This window comes from Ornithorhynchus anatinus, chromosome X2, assembly GCF_004115215.2.
Source record: "Ornithorhynchus anatinus isolate Pmale09 chromosome X2, mOrnAna1.pri.v4, whole genome shotgun sequence".
NCBI lineage: Eukaryota > Metazoa > Chordata > Mammalia > Monotremata > Ornithorhynchidae > Ornithorhynchus > Ornithorhynchus anatinus.
In genome coordinates, this window is record NC_041750.1 from 25223954 (window position 1) to 25241453 (window position 17500).

Genomic DNA, 17500 nt, shown 5'->3' on the forward strand with positions numbered 1-17500 from the left:
GCGACCAATGGGAGGCGCCCCTCGGGAGGGGGCGTGGCCTAGAGGAGGGGGCGTGGCCCCGGGCGGGCGGCGGCCAATGGGAGGCGCCCCTCGGGAGGGGGCGTGGCCTAGAGGAGGGGGCGTGGCCCAGGGCGGGCGGCGACCAATGGGAGGCCCGCTCTCCGCGCCGCGGGGCTTGGGCAGGGGGCGGCCGGGGGGAGGGCGCGGTGCTCCTGGCCGCCGGCAGGGGGCGGCGCCGGCCCGCAGGGCAGGGCTGCCGGCGAGCGGCGCATCATCCCCATCCTCCTGCTCCTCCTCCCTGCTCCCTCCCTCCTCCTCCTCCTCCTCCTCCTCCTCCTCTCCTCCCCCTCCTTGGCCCCGGCCGGGCGAGAGAGGGAGAAGAGCAGGAGCGGGAGCGGGAGCCGCAGCGCCAAGATGCACACCACCCAGAAGGACACCACCTACACCAAGATCTTCGTCGGGGGGCTGCCCTATCACACCACCGACTCCAGCCTCCGCAAGTACTTCGAGGTCTTCGGGGACATCGAGGAGGCCGTGGTCATCACCGACCGCCAGACCGGCAAATCCAGGGGCTACGGATTCGTAAGTCGGCCGGACGCGGTGCCCGCCTCCCGCTTAAACCCTCTGCCCCTGGAAGGGACCCAGAGCCCCGGAAAGGAGGGGCGAGGAGTCGTTCGTTCGGCAGGATTGATTGAGCGCTTACGACGGGCACGGCACTGGACTAAGCGCCCGGAACGGACGGACGGACGGACGGACGGACGGACGGAGGAGGTCCCCTTTTTCTCGCATCCGCCGACTCCGTTCTAAGGCGCCCTCCCGAGCGCTTAGTCCAGTGCTCTGCACGCACTCAGCGCCCACCGAGTGATAAGGAGGGGATCTGTCGCTGCATTGGACTTTCCGAGCGCTTACTACAGTGCTCTGCACGCACTCAGCGCCCCCTGAATGATAAGGAGGGGATCTGTCGCTGAATTGGACTTTCTGAGCGCTTAGTACAGTGTTCTGCACACACTAAGCGCCCCCTGAATGATAAGGAGGGGCTCTGTTGCTGAACTGTATTTTCCCAGCGCTTAGTACAGTGTTCTGCACGCACTCAGCGCCCCCTGAATGATAAGGAGGGGATCTGTTGCTGAATTGTACTTTCCGAGCGCTTAGTACAGTGTTCTGCACGCACTCAGCGCCCCCTGAATGATAAGGAGGGGATCTGTTGCTGAACTGTACTTTCCGAGCGCTTAGTACAGTGCTCTGCACGCACTAAGCGCCCACCGAGTGATAAGGAGGGGATCTGTCGCTGCATTGGACTTTCCGAGCGCTTACTACAGTGCTCTGCACGCACTCAGCGCCCCCTGAATGATAAGGAGGGGATCTGTCGCTGCATTGGACTTTCTGAGCGCTTAGTACAGTGTTCTGCACACACTAAGCGCCCCCTGAATGATAAGGAGGGGCTCTGTTGCTGAACTGTATTTTCCCAGCGCTTAGTACAGTGTTCTGCACGCACTCAGCGCCCCCTGAATGATAAGGAGGGGATCTGTTGCTGAATTGTACTTTCCGAGCGCTTAGTACAGTGTTCTGCACGCACTCAGCGCCCCCTGAATGATAAGGAGGGGATCTGTTGCTGAACTGTACTTTCCGAGCGCTTAGTACAGTGCTCTGCACGCACTAAGCGCCCACCGAGTGATAAGGAGGGGATCTGTCGCTGCATTGGACTTTCCGAGCGCTTACTACAGTGCTCTGCACGCACTCAGCGCCCCCTGAATGATAAGGAGGGGATCTGTCGCTGCATTGGACTTTCTGAGCGCTTAGTACAGTGTTCTGCACACACTAAGCGCCCCCTGAATGATAAGGAGGGGCTCTGTTGCTGAACTGTATTTTCCCAGCGCTTAGTACAGTGTTCTGCACGCACTCAGCGCCCCCTGAATGATAAGGAGGGGATCTGTTGCTGAATTGTACTTTCCGAGCGCTTAGTACAGTGTTCTGCACGCACTCAGCGCCCCCTGAATGATAAGGAGGGGATCTGTTGCTGAACTGTACTTTCCGAGCGCTTAGTACAGTGCTCTGCACGCACTAAGCGCCCACCGAGTGATAAGGAGGGGATCTGTCGCTGCATTGGACTTTCCGAGCCCTTAGTACAGTGTTCTGCACGCACTAAGCGCCCCCTGAATGATAAGGAGGGGCTCTGTTGCTGAACTGTATTTTCCCAGCGCTTAGTACAGTGTTCTGCACGCACTCAGCGCCCCCTGAATGATAAGGAGGGGATCTGTTGCTGAACTGTACTTTCCGAGCGCTTAGTACAGTGCTCTGCACACACTAGGCCCCCAGTAAATAATAAGGAGGGTGTTTGTTGCTGAAGTGTACTTTCCGAGCGCTTAGTACAGTGCTCTGCACACACTAAGCGCCCCCTGAATGGTAAGGAGGGGATCTGTTGCTGAATTGTATTTTCCGGGCGCTTAGCACAGTGCTCTGCACTCAGTAAGCCCCCACTGAATGATAAGGAGGGTGTCTGTTGCTGAATTGTACTTTCCGAGCGCTTAGTACAGTGCTCTGCACACACTAAACCCCCACTGAGTGATAAGGAGGGTATCTGTTGCTGAATTGTACTTTCTGAGCGCTTAGTACGGTGCTCCGCCCATAGTAAGCCCCCACTGAATAATAATGAGGGGATCTGTTGCTGAATTGTACTTTCTAAGCGCTTAGGACAGTGCTCTGCACACACTAAGCGCCCACTGAGTGATAAAGAGGGGATTTGCTAAGCGCTCCCTGGGGGCCCGGCACTTGATTGATGGGGAGGGGGCCGGGTGGAAGCCTGGACCTGGGAAGAGGTTGGGGGAGGACACGGATATGTGTTGCTGCATTGTACTTTCCGAGCGCTTAGTACAGTGCTCCGCACACAGTGAGCGCTCAATAAATACGATTGATTGATGGGAAGGGGCCCGGGTGGAAGCCTGAACCTGGGAAGAGGATGGAGGAGGAAGGAAGGAGCGGGACACGGGTATCGGTTGCCGAATTGTACTTTCCGAACGCTTAGTACGGTGCTCTGCACGCAGTGAGCGCTCAGTAAATACGACTGAATGACTCTGCCAGGATCCCCGGGGTAAAAACTGAGATCTGTGGGGTTTGTGGCTGGGGAGAGGGGTGGCTCGGAGGCATCGCACCCTGGGGAGAGCTGGGTGTTTGGGAGTGGAGGGAGAAAGTTTTTCCTGGGGGGTGGAGGGAGGGTGAGAACGAGGGCCCTTCAGACTTACATTTCCTAAAATACTAGCAGGGAATTGAGCTGCGCCTTAAAAAATAGATTGGGTTTCCCGTCACCCGAGAGGGTCGAGGACAAGACAACTCCAGAGAGGGAAGCAGCGTGGCTCAGTGGAAAGAGCACGGGCTTTGGAGTCAGAGGTCATGGGTTCGAATCCCGGCTCGGCCACTCGTCAGCTGTGTGACTGTGGGCAAGTCACTTCACTTCCCTGGGCCTCAGTTACCTCATCTGTAAAATGGGGATTAAGACTGTGAGCCCCACGTGGGAGAAACTGATTCCCCTGTGTCTCCCCCAGCGCTTAGAACAGTGCTCGGCACATAGTAAGCGCTTAACAAATACCAACATTATTATTATTATTATTAGGTCACGGTCGCTTTGGTTCCAAACGCCGCCGGAGGTACCAGGAAAAGCTTTCATTGCACACTCACTGGGTACCAACACTGTCGTAAGCGCTCGGAGGGTCGAAGAGTTCTTTAAGGATGAGAGGCAGGGTGGCCTAGTGCAAAGGGGCGAACCGCGAGTGTGGAGCGGTAGGTTCTAGGCCCGGCCCGCCCGCTGGCCTGCTGCGTGACCTCGACAAGTCCCCTAAATCGCTCAAGTTAAATTCAACCTCAGATTAAACCCCCGTTTCTTAATCGGAGAAGCAGCCTGGCTCGGTGGGAAAAGCCTGGCCTTGGGAGTCAGAGGTCGTGAGTTCTAATGCCACTTCGCCACTTGTCAGCTGTGTGACTTTGGGCAAGTCACTTCACTTCTCTGGGCCGCGGTTACCGCATCTGTAAAGTGGGGATCGAGACCGTGAGTCCCACGTGGGATAATCTGATGACCTCGTCTCCCCCCCCCAGCGCTTAAAACAGTGCTTGGCACATAGTAAGCGCTTAACAAATGCCATCACCTTTTGAAGCGGGGAAGAAAACACCCATTTCCCCCTTCCTCTCAGACTGGGAACCCCGTGATTTCCTCATCGGGCTGCTTCTGTCCCAGCACTTAACTCAGTGTCTGGCACATACCATATGGTATCGATTAAGCGCTTCGCCGTTGTTGTTACGGAACAGAGCGGCACCTTCCGTACTCTCAAGGTGCTTGCGTTTCTAAACCGTAAATGGTTTGAAAGCCAGCGGATCTTGTCGCCCTCAGGGGGCACCTCCCCGTTGGCTAGAAAAGTCAATTTCCCGAGGTGAGACTCTTCTCCCGGCCCATGTGGGGAGTGGGTCAGGGGGAGGGGGAGACGTAGGAAGGGAAGAGGACTTGGTTTCTCTTCCTTCCCGATCTGGGTTTTTGTTTTTCTTCCCTCCGATGTCATAACCCGTGTCGTCGTATGTGTCGTTAAGGTCACCATGGCAGACCGAGCCGCTGCCGAGCGGGCCTGCAAGGACCCCAACCCCATCATCGACGGCAGGAAAGCTAACGTCAACCTGGCGTACCTGGGAGCCAAACCGAGGATCATGCAGCCAGGTGAGGAGGGCTGCCGAGGAGGGGCCGGATGCCGGTGCCGCGGCCCAGCCGTCCCCCCGAACCTGTCCGTGGTTTTTGTCATGTGTCACTGTATCTGGTTAGGCTGTTGAGACATTCCTTTAAACCAAAGATCTCCGGGGGTATATAAATAGAAGACGTGAGATCGGGTCTCTGCGTCTGTATACCCAGACGCGCTCTCCTCACCCCCTCCATATCTCAAACCTTTTAAGGTGAAGAAATATGATTTATTTGAAGAGTCCGGAGTTCTCTGCCTCCCCAGTCCCCCCGTGCAATCCCCCCACCCCTTTGGAGAAATCATTTGCCTCCTTTTAAAGGGCTCAGGCCGAACACACGTAGCTTTTTTTAAAATCTCAAAAAAGGCCTCTTTCCGCGTCCGTCCACGACGTCCTCTTCTTTGCCAAGGACGGACCATCGCTAAGCAAGTATCCCTTGAGTGGAAATAACTGGTCCATAAATAATTTGGTTTGATCCATTTATCTCGTTGCAGAGTGGAAAATATATATCTTGTCGGATAAATTATGGGTGTACATCCCAAAAGAAAGAGCAGAGAGAATGACATTTGCTCCGTGGGCTTTTTGTGTTTTACATTAACTGGAAAGCGAGCCAGCCTCTGGAGTGTCGAACAACCAAAACCTCCAAATCGATGATCACAAATCTTGAAACACAGTTTGACTTTTTTGATTACAGAGAGAGCAGTGGGGGAAAATGACAACGTGGAGTTCTGTAGTTGTCAGTTTGAAGTATCCCAGGGCTATGAATGAGGTCCTTTTTTTTTTTTTCCTCAGGACCCGTTTCCCTTTCGTACACTCAGAGTTTACAAGTATCGGTTAAAAACCGGGAAACTCCAAACTCTCGCTTTCTGCTCCCAGTGCCGTACTCTTAGAGTAAATCCCGAAGGCCAAAAGCTATTCGTTCAGGGTTTCGTTTTTTCCCTTCTAGAAGAGTGTTCTCGGCTTCTGGGGTTTTCCCTTTTCCAAAATACGTTTCTCTGCTCTCCAAATTACCTGGTTGAAAGATAGTGTTTGCTGAGACCTCCAAATGAAGAGTTGCGATGTTTTTGATACAGTTTGTAGCGATTCTAAGTAGCTGCTGGAATGCTCATATAGAGAATATGATGTGTTTTGTTGGTAGGTTTTGCCTTTGGTGTTCAGCAGCTTCACCCAGCTCTTATACAGAGGCCTTTTGGGTAAGTCAATTCCACAGGTCCTCCGAACGTATATAACTTGCTTTAACCTACCTTTTTATTTTTTATTTTTAAATCAGGCCAAATCATTGGGCTGTTGAACTTTCCCGACTTCCAAAAACCACCTGTTACGTTTTTTATGGCAATGTATAAATATTTTTAGCTGTGAGTCAAGTCTCGTGACCACCCAGCTCTCCAATCCAGACCCATTTTTTGAGCTTTATGATTAAAAGAGCAAGGTATGACTCGTGTCCGACACCACTGTGACCCCTCCTCCCTCCCCCTCCCCAGTTACTTTTACTGCTCAGCTTGACTCAATTTTATTTATCTCTTTCTAATCTGACAGGGATCGTATACAGTTAAGATAACTGATCAGAAGGCTATGATGATAAGAGGTGGAATAGTTCTGTTTGGAATTAAACTCTGTAACCGGTAGACTCAAACACACGAGCTAAGATGGTGATTAACGATGCATGTATGTTGGTGGTGGTGTTATTGTTGCCGTTTTTCATAATAGTCCATAGACCTCCGTGTGCTTTTTATTTTATTACGGTAATGAAGTGGTGTTGATAGCTAAACTGTGTGCTTTTGACTTAATTGAAGAGCTGTAGTGAAAAGTTTTTTTTGTTGTTGTTGTTGTTGTTGTTTTTCCTTTTGGTTTTTGTTCCTTTGTGGGGTGGCGGGGTGAGGATTCCTTTTTTTGGTTTTTGGTGGTGTTGAGCGGTGTTGACCTTGCCATGGGGAGCAAAAGGGCCTTTTTTTCTTGCTTTTAAGCTGTGGCCTGTGTCTTCCTCTTAACCACATTTTTGTAGTGAGTGCTAAATTGTGTGACTTCTTTCTGTAAGAAAACAGATTCATGCTTGCATGTTGGGGTTGGTTTTCCAGGGGATGGGGTTCTTTCTATTAACCATGTGCGTCCGTTTAGATTTGCTCATTTAAGAAGGGACATTTAAATCAACAGCTGCTCCCTCTTTCACGAGATCCAGGGCCCCAGATTAGTGGAAACTGAGGTGGGGGGGAGGGAAGGCGGGGGTGTGGTGGTGGTGGTGGTGTTGTTTAACCTGCTGCCTCCCTTTTCACCCGTGATAAGGGAGTGATATGACCCAGCTCTAAATTTAGCAGCTGCTGGGTGGATTTCCTTCAGAATAGGAATTCCGTTCCTGGTCAACATTCCTGCCACTGGGATGCCACGGGGCGATCTTATTAATAACCACCCTAGTCCTTTAGTCGTTAAGAATCATTTTGTTCTCTCCGCGCTGCCCACTAACAGACCCGTTTCCCTGTCCCTGACTCGGGATCCGGAGGAAACTCGGGCGACCGACTAGAGTGTTTGAATCAGATGTACTCCTTAAGCCTCTGGGTGTAATCTTGTATTCAACATGCCAGACAGCGCCACTACAACTGCATTTTTCACAAACAACTCTCCCCAACTCCTCTCCAACACGGTAGGGCCACCTTTCCTCCAAGAGACTGGGAAATAATGGTAAGGGACCCAAGCTCTCGGGCAACCGAGTCTGAACCGATAAGTCCCACTCCTTGTGCAAGTCTAAGAGTTAAGTAATCCGTCTCGTTAGTTAAGAGTTAAGGCAGGAGCTGGGGCAAGCGCCTCTGAGATCTGACATAACTAGTCACATTGGGCCACCGCTTGTTTTGAAACAGTTACAAAATTCAAGTGAGGTGTCCTGGCAGGGACCACCCCAAGTACTCTCTGCCTTCTGCCCTGGACCGGATGCGGGCACCCGAAATTGAGGATGTGGGAGGTTGTGGCTTCTTGTTTTGGTGCTCTTCATATTGGCGACCTCTTACTGGTTAGAGATGACTGAGTAGTTAATGGTCCTTGGGAGAATGGACCATCCGAATGACGGATATCGTCCAGGTTCCAGAGGGAACTGGGTGTGCCTAGTTCACTCTGAAAGGGACAGCAGTGGCCTCTCATGCCTTTGAAATGAAAGCAAGTGTCCAATTTGGCGGGGATGGGGGAGAGAGCGAGGGCCTCAGGATTGGCCCCGCGTCCTATGCTTAGCTAGTTCTTGAGTAAAACGTACCGAGACTTTCAGCTCTGCTCTGAAGTTGGGGAATAGTTACCGTCAGTGGCTTAGGGGGTAGAGCACGGGCCAGGGAGTCGGAAGGACCTGGGTTCTAATCTCGGCTCCTCCGTGGCTCTGCTGTGTGATTTGGGGCAAGTCGGTTCACTTCTCTGGGCCTCAGTTACCTCATCTGTAAAATGTGGATCAGGGACTGTGTCTAACCTGCTTAACTTGTACCTACCCTAACGCTTAGGACAGTTCTTGGCACACAGTATGGGCTTAACAAGTACCATGGTTATTATTATATAAATCAAAGTGAGAATATATCAAACAGTAGCATAAACCTAGTCGCCCCCCCCCCCCCCCGATTATCTCCTTCAATCGGTGAAACAAGAATTGTTTGAAATCCTTTATTTAGCGGTTGTATAAAGTACACTGAATAAATCCTTCTGTCTTATTTAACATCAGCACTCACAGTGTTCTTGCCTTGAAGAACTTAATAATAGAAATATATACCAAACACTATGCTAAGTGCAGGGTAGACACGAGGTAATCAAATCCAATATACTCCCTGTCCCAAACAGGACTCACAGTCTAAGGGACAGGGAAAAACAGATATTTAATTTTCATTTTACCGATGAGGAAACTGAGGCACAGAGAAGTTAAGTGTCTTGCTCAAGATCACCCAGCAGTCCGATTTAGACTGTGAGCCCTATGTGGGACAGGGACTTTGTCCAACCTGATGAACTTGTATCTACTCCACCCCTTAGAACAGTGCTTGACACAGAGTAAGTGCTTAACAAATATCATTTAAAAAAAAAAAAAAAGGGATAGAGTCGGCAATGTAACCCAGGTCTCCTGGCTTTCAGTCCTGTGCACTTCTCCCTAGGCCACACTGCCTCTCATTGGCTTATCTCTCTGACAGAAATCAGTGGGATGCCGGACACAAACCTGTATACTCTTTCCCAGTGCATAATACGGTGCTCTGCACAAAGTAAGCGTTTAATAAATATCATTCTATTATCTCACAGAGTCAGGTATCAGATAACTTTATGTTCTCCATTCAGGTCTTCCAGAGTGGGTGTTTTCACTCCATCTTCCGGTTAGGAAATTAGGGCATATTCTTCCGACAATGCCCAGCCTGCCTGGGTAGAACCCAGTGTCATAGGAATCAACAGTGTGGAGGCCCCCAGGGCCAAGGAAGTCACGTGTGTGGTCTGTCAGGAGCTCAACTTCCACATTTCACAACTCTATTAGTCTGCGGGAAGTTTTTTCCTTCCCTGGATTTGAGTGTGAGGAAGGTGAGGGAGAAGGTCTAGAAATGTCATGGAGGGGCAAGGATGGAGAGCAGTGTTTGGGGCTGGGACGCCAGAAGAAGACAAGAAGCAGAAAGAGAAAGAGGGGAGGGCTAAAAAGTGGGTGTTTCCCTTTTTGTTAACACCCAGGCTAGACCGGGATGGAAGGAAAAGGCCCTTGGATTGGCTAGTAGGCCACTGGACACAGGCTTGGGCTACAAAACGGTCCCCTTCATAGAGGAACCAATTTGGTTTCATAGGCCAATCCAAACTTGCTCTGCTTCCTCTTCTCCCAGATTTAGGATGTGGCTTGCAGGCACATCCTCTCCCCCAACCCCGAAGGTCTAACCTCAATCACCCACATCCCCAATCGCCAACTTGCTGCTACAGTCAGTCAGCCAGCCGGTAATACTTACTGAGCCGCTTCCTGAGTGCAAAGCAGTGAACTCAGAGGAGCCTACAAGTAGGAAGGCAGACAAAAAAAGAATTACAAAAAATGGGTGCAGGAGAAAGCCCCAGGATATAACAGTAGTACAGCTATATTGGGATGAAATAACTGAATACACAAGTAAAAATTGGCGTGTATACATAAGTCTTGAGGAGGTGAATTAAAATTCATGCATTGCAAAGTGGCCGTGGGGTTGGTCCGACCGGGATGTTGTGAATTCACCAGAAGCCTTCATGGAGGAGGTGGGCTTTTAGGAGGGCTGAGGTCTTGTGGATTTTGTGCAGTGATGGGGAGGGAGTTCCAGAGGAAGAGTAAAAGCAAGGGTTCAGAGGCAGGAGAGATGTGAGCAAGATGCAGTTAGGTAAGCTTGGTACTGTGGTTATTTGTGGAGCACCTAGTATGTGCCAAGCACTGTAATAAGCTCTGGGGTCGACATAAGCAGTTCAGATCCAGTATCTGTCCCACATGGAGCTGAGAGGAGAAGGAGAACAGGCATTGAGTCCCCATTCTGCAGATGAGGCAACTGACACGGAAAAGTTAAGAGACTTGCCCCAGGTGACCTAGCAAGGAAGTGGCGAAGGGAGAATTAAAGCCCAGCCCAGAACTTGGGAAGAGTAGGAGTATTTGCAACTCGGGGTGACCAGAGAAAACAGAGCAAAGGGAACGTAGCTGTTTCCAGAAATAAGAATTCTGAAGTGGGAAAAGGGCCTGGGGTGAGAGTGACTTGAGTCTGCCTCTTCGTAAGAAAGACTGTCCAAGTTAGCACTCCGTTGTAGAGAACCTTTATCTCTCAGCCTTGTAAGAGGACAAAGAAGTCAATGTTTCAGTATCAGCGAGATCCATGCTTGCTGGCTTCTGCAGCAGATAGAAGTTTACTTTGGCCTTATAAAGTCATTTTACTCTGCTGGAAACCCTTGTCGCATGACATGATCAAAAATAGCCCCACTGCAGATTGTGTTGTCAATCACCACATGTGAAACAGCATGGCTGTGGGGTCTAGGGTGAAGAAGGCCCCTACTGATGGAGGCCGAGACGGCTGAGAGGATAAAGTTTCATCAGGCACCACCTGCTCCTTGAGTGAGACTCATCGCTCGACTTAAAGGGGGAAAAAGAAATCTCAAGACGAATTGCACAGGCACACTCACGACTTGTTCTCGAGACGGACAGTGAAGCCTCTAAATATCCCGGCTGTTATTCCTCCTGACGAGAGTCGATGTTGACCTAGGCAGAGGTCTAGCGGTCTAGTGAATTTCACTCTGACTGTCTTTACTGCCAGTCAACATCTGGGGGTTTTTTTTTGTTGTTGGTTTAGTGCAGGTAAAAGTGTAGAGAGCCTACATAAGTCAGCTTTTCAGCCCTTTGTGAGTATTTATTTGCTCAAAGCCCCAAAGAATGGGGGTAAATCAGCCCATTGGAGAGAGCGCATTTAGCTGACCATGTATTTTGTTGAGGATCGTATCAGTGCCCCAGAGCTGCTCGGGCTGGATAGGGGTGTGTGTGTGTGTGTGTGTGTGTGTGTATGTGTGTGTGGTGTGTGTTCACACGCATGCTTGTGAGACCCTTTAGCTCCCTTCCGAGACTGTTCTGGTGTGGCTTGTTTGATACTGCACAGAGAGGAGGAAACTCTGAGTCAAATGCTGAATTGAAATGTTTTAACTGAGGACTTATGAATTTGCCGCAGCGAGTTGGGCAGGGGACTTTGTTTTCTCCTCTGTTGCTAGACCTCATCGAAGCCCTCGCTCCGCTTTCATTTCCCACACGCACTCCAACTTTTCCATGAGGTGGCAGGAAGGGAAGTGTCTCCACCTTTGAACAAACTTGGAAATGTATAATTCGTGAAAACGGGTCTTTGCTTTCGCTTGACAGGGAACGTCTCCGTTGGTCGTGGTTAATGGTGCCTTGTGACTAGCCTACCGCTCCCCCTTCCGTTAGTCCAACCTGGTTCACGAGTGAAGTAAAAGGAGCACCGTCTTTGACTTTTAAGGATAAAATGGGTAGCTGGTGGATTTGCAAGGAAATGTTACCTGTATTATTTTTAGGAGCTAGCCGCTGGTGTTCAACTCAATCAACCCATGGTATTTATTGAGCGCTTACTGTGTGCCGAGCACTGTACTAAGCGCTAGAGTAATTCTAGGTATGTCTAAACTTACCACGCCACCCCACCATCTACCCCCTTCCCAAAACACTCCTCTGTCTGTCTTGCATAGAGATAAACCAGCCGAAAGACTACAGTTACCCGATAATCCTCCAGGTTTGACCCCTGAATTCTGAATCTCTTCCCCCATCCCCGTCCCTGCAAAGTGTGATGCACATCTCTTTGGGAATCACTGCCGTGAATGTCTTTAGCATCTCCGTAGCTTTCCACAACAACCTCCTGTGACAAGAGTGAGCTGCACTATAGTTCGTTTGGAAAGTGTGATTCTGCTGTGTGTACCACACCTGTGAACTCTTAAACTTTTTTTTTTGTCGCCTGCGTTTTATTTTCTTTGTATTTTTAATAAGGCTGATTGAGGTTGCAGAGACATTAATGTGTGCTGAGTCTGCATAGAGATCTAAAGTAGGGTTGCCACGATAATCAGTGTGGTTTGACTTCTAGGACGGATCTTTCGTGGGTATTTCCTAGAGTCACTTCATATGGGCAGACTTGTTGCCGTCCCATGGAATTTAATGATGCCAGGTGTCTTTTGGAGTCCAATGTTTGCAGCAGCCCAGAGCTTTTCAATCTGTTTAGTCAGTTATTGGAGGAAAATCACTTGGTTTTTCCTCCGTGGAGCATACTGCTTAACGAAGTGGATTAATCATCCCTATGAGTCCCGACTCCTTTTTGTCGATGGATAGTATCCCCCGGGCCTTTGTCGAACAAACACCCGGTCAAGGATTCCTCGACTTCCTGGGTTGACTCGAGTGCCAACCTTCTTGGAGCAACACGGCGCTTAGCACCGCGCCCTGCCCCCGAGAAGCGCTCGCTAAATACCATCGCTCGACGGTCGGTGCTTCCGTCTGAGGCTCCAGCCACGCTTCATTCATTGGACCGCTCGACCCTGGCTATTGTGGCAACCCTATCCCCGTAATAACCACTAAATTGAGTCTGTTTGATTTGGGAACCCGGCTGTCGCCGCTCACGGGAATTCAGTGCCTTCTGACTTCTGCTTTCCATCTCTCAACAGGATCCCCGCACATTATGTCTACCCACAGGCCTTTGTGCAGCCCGGAGTTGTAATCCCACACGTCCAACCCACGACGGCCGCCGCCGCCTCCACCACCCCGTACATCGATTACACCGGAGCCGCCTACGCTCAGTATTCGGCCGCCGCGGCCGCCGCGGCCGCGGCCGCGGCCTACGACCAATACCCCTACGCGGCCTCCCCGGCCGCGGCCGGCTACGTCACGGCCGGCGGCTACGGCTACGCGGTCCAGCAGCCGATCGCCGCGGCGGCGCCCGGGACGGCCGCTGCGGCCGCAGCGTTCGGTCAGTACCAGCCCCAGCAGCTGCAGACGGACCGGATGCAATAGCGGACCGACCGCCTGGCCGAAGGGAGTTGGAGCTCTTCCTCCTCTTTCCCGCCTCCCCCTTCCCCTTCCGGTTTTCCGTAGATGCTCAGAGACCGTTTAGCGTTCACTAAGTAGCTTTAAAAAGAGAAAAAGCTATGCTATTGCAAAGGAGAAGATTTTTTTTTTTAATTCCACTGCCTTGGAACCCGAATCGCGTCGAGAGGGGAGGAAGGGGCGGGAGCCGGGGGAGAGCCAGTTTTAGGACTCGGTCTAGAAGACGCTGAATAAACAGTGCACTGCCACGAATTGGTGGCAAGAGGAACGTGGGACTTTGTTTTCGTAAAGGAAGTATTTTTTTTACAGTATCAGGGAAACAAACTGCCTTTTACAAGTGAGACGATTGAACCCAGGGTGGGGAAAGAAACCAATCCAGAGTGAGCAATATGTAGCTTGTATTTTTTAAGAAAAAATATCGAAAGCACTGATCGTTGTTCCTAGTACATCCTATAGAACTTGTTTAAGGAAGGAAGTCCTTTTTTCTTACAATTCGTCAGGGGCACCGAACAATCTGGGAAGAATGGTGGTGGTAAAATGGTGGATGGACAGGCACCAAAGCTATTTTCTCATCTGTCAGGAGATGTGTGGCACCGTGGAACGAAGGAGGGCAGCAGCTAGGCAGACGATAACCCAGACCAGACCGTTCTGGGAAAGACACATCACTTGTGCTCATTTGAGCTTGTCACATCCTAATCCCTCTTCCCATCCTGTTTCAATTTTGGGAAACTTTAACTGCTGGTGTCAGCGATTCTGATTCCGAAATAGGATCAGCCTTTACTACAACAGCCTTCTCTGTCTATTTATTGCGTCTGATTCCTGGCTTGTGAATAAAGGCAGAAAGAACGCTTGCTGAATTTCAACCTTTTAAGAACTGTCTTAAGGAAATTTATTTTTTCCTTCAGAGAGGGTTTGTACAATTTTCGTATCTATTTCAGAGACATATTTAAAAGTATTTATTAGCGGATGCAGTACAGGAGACGACGATATCACTGAGGTGGCAGTTCGAGGGTTAATGATCTGTGGTTTATACTGTGCCTTAATTGTAATGCTATTTAAAAATATTTATTTTGAAGTTTTACTACGCTGCACTCTAAAGAAAGGAACTTTAGACGTGACACTGTAAAATTATGTATTCATCTCATGGCATAAATTATTTAGTAGGTTTTAGATGTAGCATATTAAATATTAACCTATTCGACTGAAGATGTTGACTTGGATTTATTTAAGTTCAATGTGTGCACTGTATGAGAGGGTACTCTTACATGAACACTTTTTAGGTTTTTACAGACTATATCGCTAGGTTCCTGCTTCTCTTAAATACTTCAGCCTCCTCCCGGACCTCTCCCCGGCATTGTCCAGAAATACATGAGTTTCTCTTTTTACTCTTCTTTATGTAGTTTAAAATGCTGCTTACCATTTTTCTTTCCTCGTGAAACTACGATACTTGCAGTTTTTATTCTTAACCTAAATTGAAGAATATTTTACACTGTATTGGATTTTTTTATACTTGAACAATTTCATACAAGGGAAGACAAGACCGTATAGAATTTTTATGGACCTTATCCAAAGTCACTGGATTTATTTTAAGTATTCCAAATACTAGCCAGTGTTATGTAATGTAGACGTGACTCTCCTGTGCATATTATTTATTCAGTATGTATATTGCTTTATAACGTTTCAGATCTTCTACTCTATTCACTTGTATTAAATATAATTTTAAAAATCTATTGTCGCACTGTGCGTAATTATGCAATAAAGGGGAAAGATGTCTCCTTGTCACTAACGGGAACTGCAGTGATGTAGCTGTAAAGTTCCCCGAGGTACATAAAGATCCCCCAGGGACTCTGGAGGGTGGAGTGAATTTAATCGCGTTGAACCGGAGGAAGATCGGTGCTGGGGTGAGAAGGAATAATTTATTCTCTAATCAGGTGCCCATAAGTCTGTTTCTGTACTTTTCCTTCCCATGGTTAAGCTGTGGAAGCCCCTTGGCATTACTATTACAAATAGTCATTAAGAATAGTAATTTATTTTACTCCCCCTGTGGCCTGTCAGCTTTTTTTAAAAGTTTTTGTTAAGCGCTAACTATATGCCAGGCGCTGTACTAAGCGCTGGGGTGGATCTAAGCTCCTGAGGTTGGACACAGTTCCTGTCCCACATGGGGCTCACAGTCTTAATCCACCAGATGAGATAACTGAAGCTAAAGAAGTGAAGTGACTTGCACAAGGTCACAAAGCAGGGAAGTGGCAGAGGCAGGATTAGAACCCAGCTCTTTGTGGATGGGGATCGTGTCTACCGACTCTGTTGTATTATGCTCTTCCAAGCTCTTAGTACAGTGCTCTGCTCGCAGCAAGTGCTCAATAAATAACATTGACTGACCAATGGGACTTATTGAGCACCCTCTGCACTCATAGTAGTGTACTAAGTACTCAGGACAGTGTGATGGCCCGAGACACATTGGATGCCCAAAAAAAGCTTTTGGAGTAAATCTGACTGTACCAGGAGAAAAGAAGAAGGGGAGAGGAGAGACATAGCTGAAACCGGAGGAAATAGGGGTGGGCCAGCTAATGAGCCCACTATATATTTGGAATCAAAGACTTTCACCATCTTGTTCTCCAGTACTGAGAGAGGGAGTGGTCTTCTCTACACTCAAGCAAATTCAAGGAGTGAACTTCTTTTAACCAATCAATAGTATTAATTGAGGACTTACTGTGTGCAGAACACTGTACTAAGTGCTTGGAAGAATACAATATAACAGAATTAGTAGACACCTTCTCTGCCCACAGCAAGTTTACAAACTAGTGGGGGGGAAACAGACATTAAAATAAATAAATTAGAGATGTGTAAATAAGTGCTGTAGGGCAGAGGGAGGAGTGACACAAGAGCAAGTGGTGGCAGCAGGATTAGAACCCACATCTCCTGACTGTCAGTCATGTGCCCTAGGGTACACAACTGGTTTCTTGTGGAATCTGTTTCAATGTACTACCTACTTCTTTGGCTCAGAGTACTACCATCAAGATGACCTTTTGTTTTTTTTAAGGAAATGGTATGATTTCACTGACCACTTTGACTCTCTTCTTTATACTTGAGGAAGTATAAATTTATACTTGCTTGTTTAGAAGGGGGGAAAAAAACGGTTCAGGAGATTAGGCCCAAATAGTCACGTGGGTGAAGTGCTTCAGAAAGTGGCAGTGTCTTGCAAATTAGGCTTTGGGAATTTATGAGGAAATCCCCCCCTCCTTCTGATGTCTCCAAATAAACAATGGAAGTGTCAGATTCCATTAGTATTCAATTCTTTCTAGTATTCCTGAGGAAGTCTCAGGAAAGGTAGAAGTCAAGCCAACTCCAGTTTTTCTCTCTGATATGCAGCACTGAAATTCAGTATTTTAATTAGGGAAGGGGTGGAAATGAGCAATAAAGAACACTAAACCCTCTCACCCATTCCCAATTCACAGCAGGTGAGGGCCCTGATTGAGACATTTGGTGATCTTGCTAGTTTAAATGGCAATCACCTGTAGAGAAAAGCATTCAGAAAAGAGTTGAGTTGGGTGCAGCCGGGCTCTAGCAGGTCCTGGGGTTTCTCCAACCAGGTATTAAATCTCTAGCCTGATCTTAAGTCTTTGCCCTAACTTGAGAATTTAGAGATGAAGAAGATGGAAAACACTCATCTCAAAGAAGTATTTGGTAAGAGCCTGATCTTCCCAGTTTCCCGTGAGGGCTTCACGAGGGGTGAAAGGGAGATGGTGGCAGAGGTGAGGAGGGGCTACAGTGCCATTTAAAATGGTACCCACTGACTCTTTTCCTATCCTAACTCCACTCTCATTGATTCTAAAAAGGTTAGGCTTGGACATTTGGGTTGGCTGAGAACTAATTTGAGGTATTGCCCAAAGCCAGGCTTTTGAGGCAGTCCTCCCCCACTCCCTTCCACCGCACTACTAATTATTTCCATTTCAATAGCTGAGTCTGGTCATTTCTAACCACTATCTTCACTAGGGAAAACTCAAGATATGCCCTTCTCTTCCCCTCCACTGGCTTAATTGTCCTCTGGCAGATGGATGTCATTACTGCTCTAGTCCAAAATGCTACCACTGAGCTATTAATACATTAAGTCAGAGGGTACAGGCTGTTTTTCATTTTGTCACGGTGAGAAGTAATACATGCAATGCTTTCTTGGTTAGGACATGAACTGTGGCCAGAGTGTTTTCCCTTTCTATTCATTTCTATCCTTCTGTGGTTTTGATGTGAGAAAGCCAATATCTGTGTCTGACTCCTTAAATGAGAATC

General features: G+C 48.8%; 2 protein-coding genes across 2 annotated transcripts in view; both read left to right on the forward strand.

Moving 5' to 3' along the window:
• The first annotated feature begins 261 nt into the window (after window positions 1-261).
• Window positions 262-14944, forward strand: RBM24 (RNA binding motif protein 24). The gene is made up of 4 exons (XM_007666431.4): window positions 262-582; window positions 4573-4696; window positions 5849-5903; window positions 12838-14944. Exons 1-4 carry the CDS (start codon window positions 415-417, stop codon window positions 13181-13183), a joined length of 693 nt encoding a protein of 230 aa, XP_007664621.1. The 5' UTR covers window positions 262-414; the 3' UTR covers window positions 13184-14944.
• A 1712-nt stretch (window positions 14945-16656) lies between these two features.
• Window positions 16657-17500, forward strand: part of CAP2 (cyclase associated actin cytoskeleton regulatory protein 2) — a 73702-nt gene continuing 72858 nt past the window's right edge. Inside the window, exon 1 of the mRNA XM_007666435.4 lies at window positions 16657-16900. The gene's annotated coding sequence lies outside the window, so the exon portion shown is untranslated. The remainder of the gene's footprint in view (window positions 16901-17500) is intronic.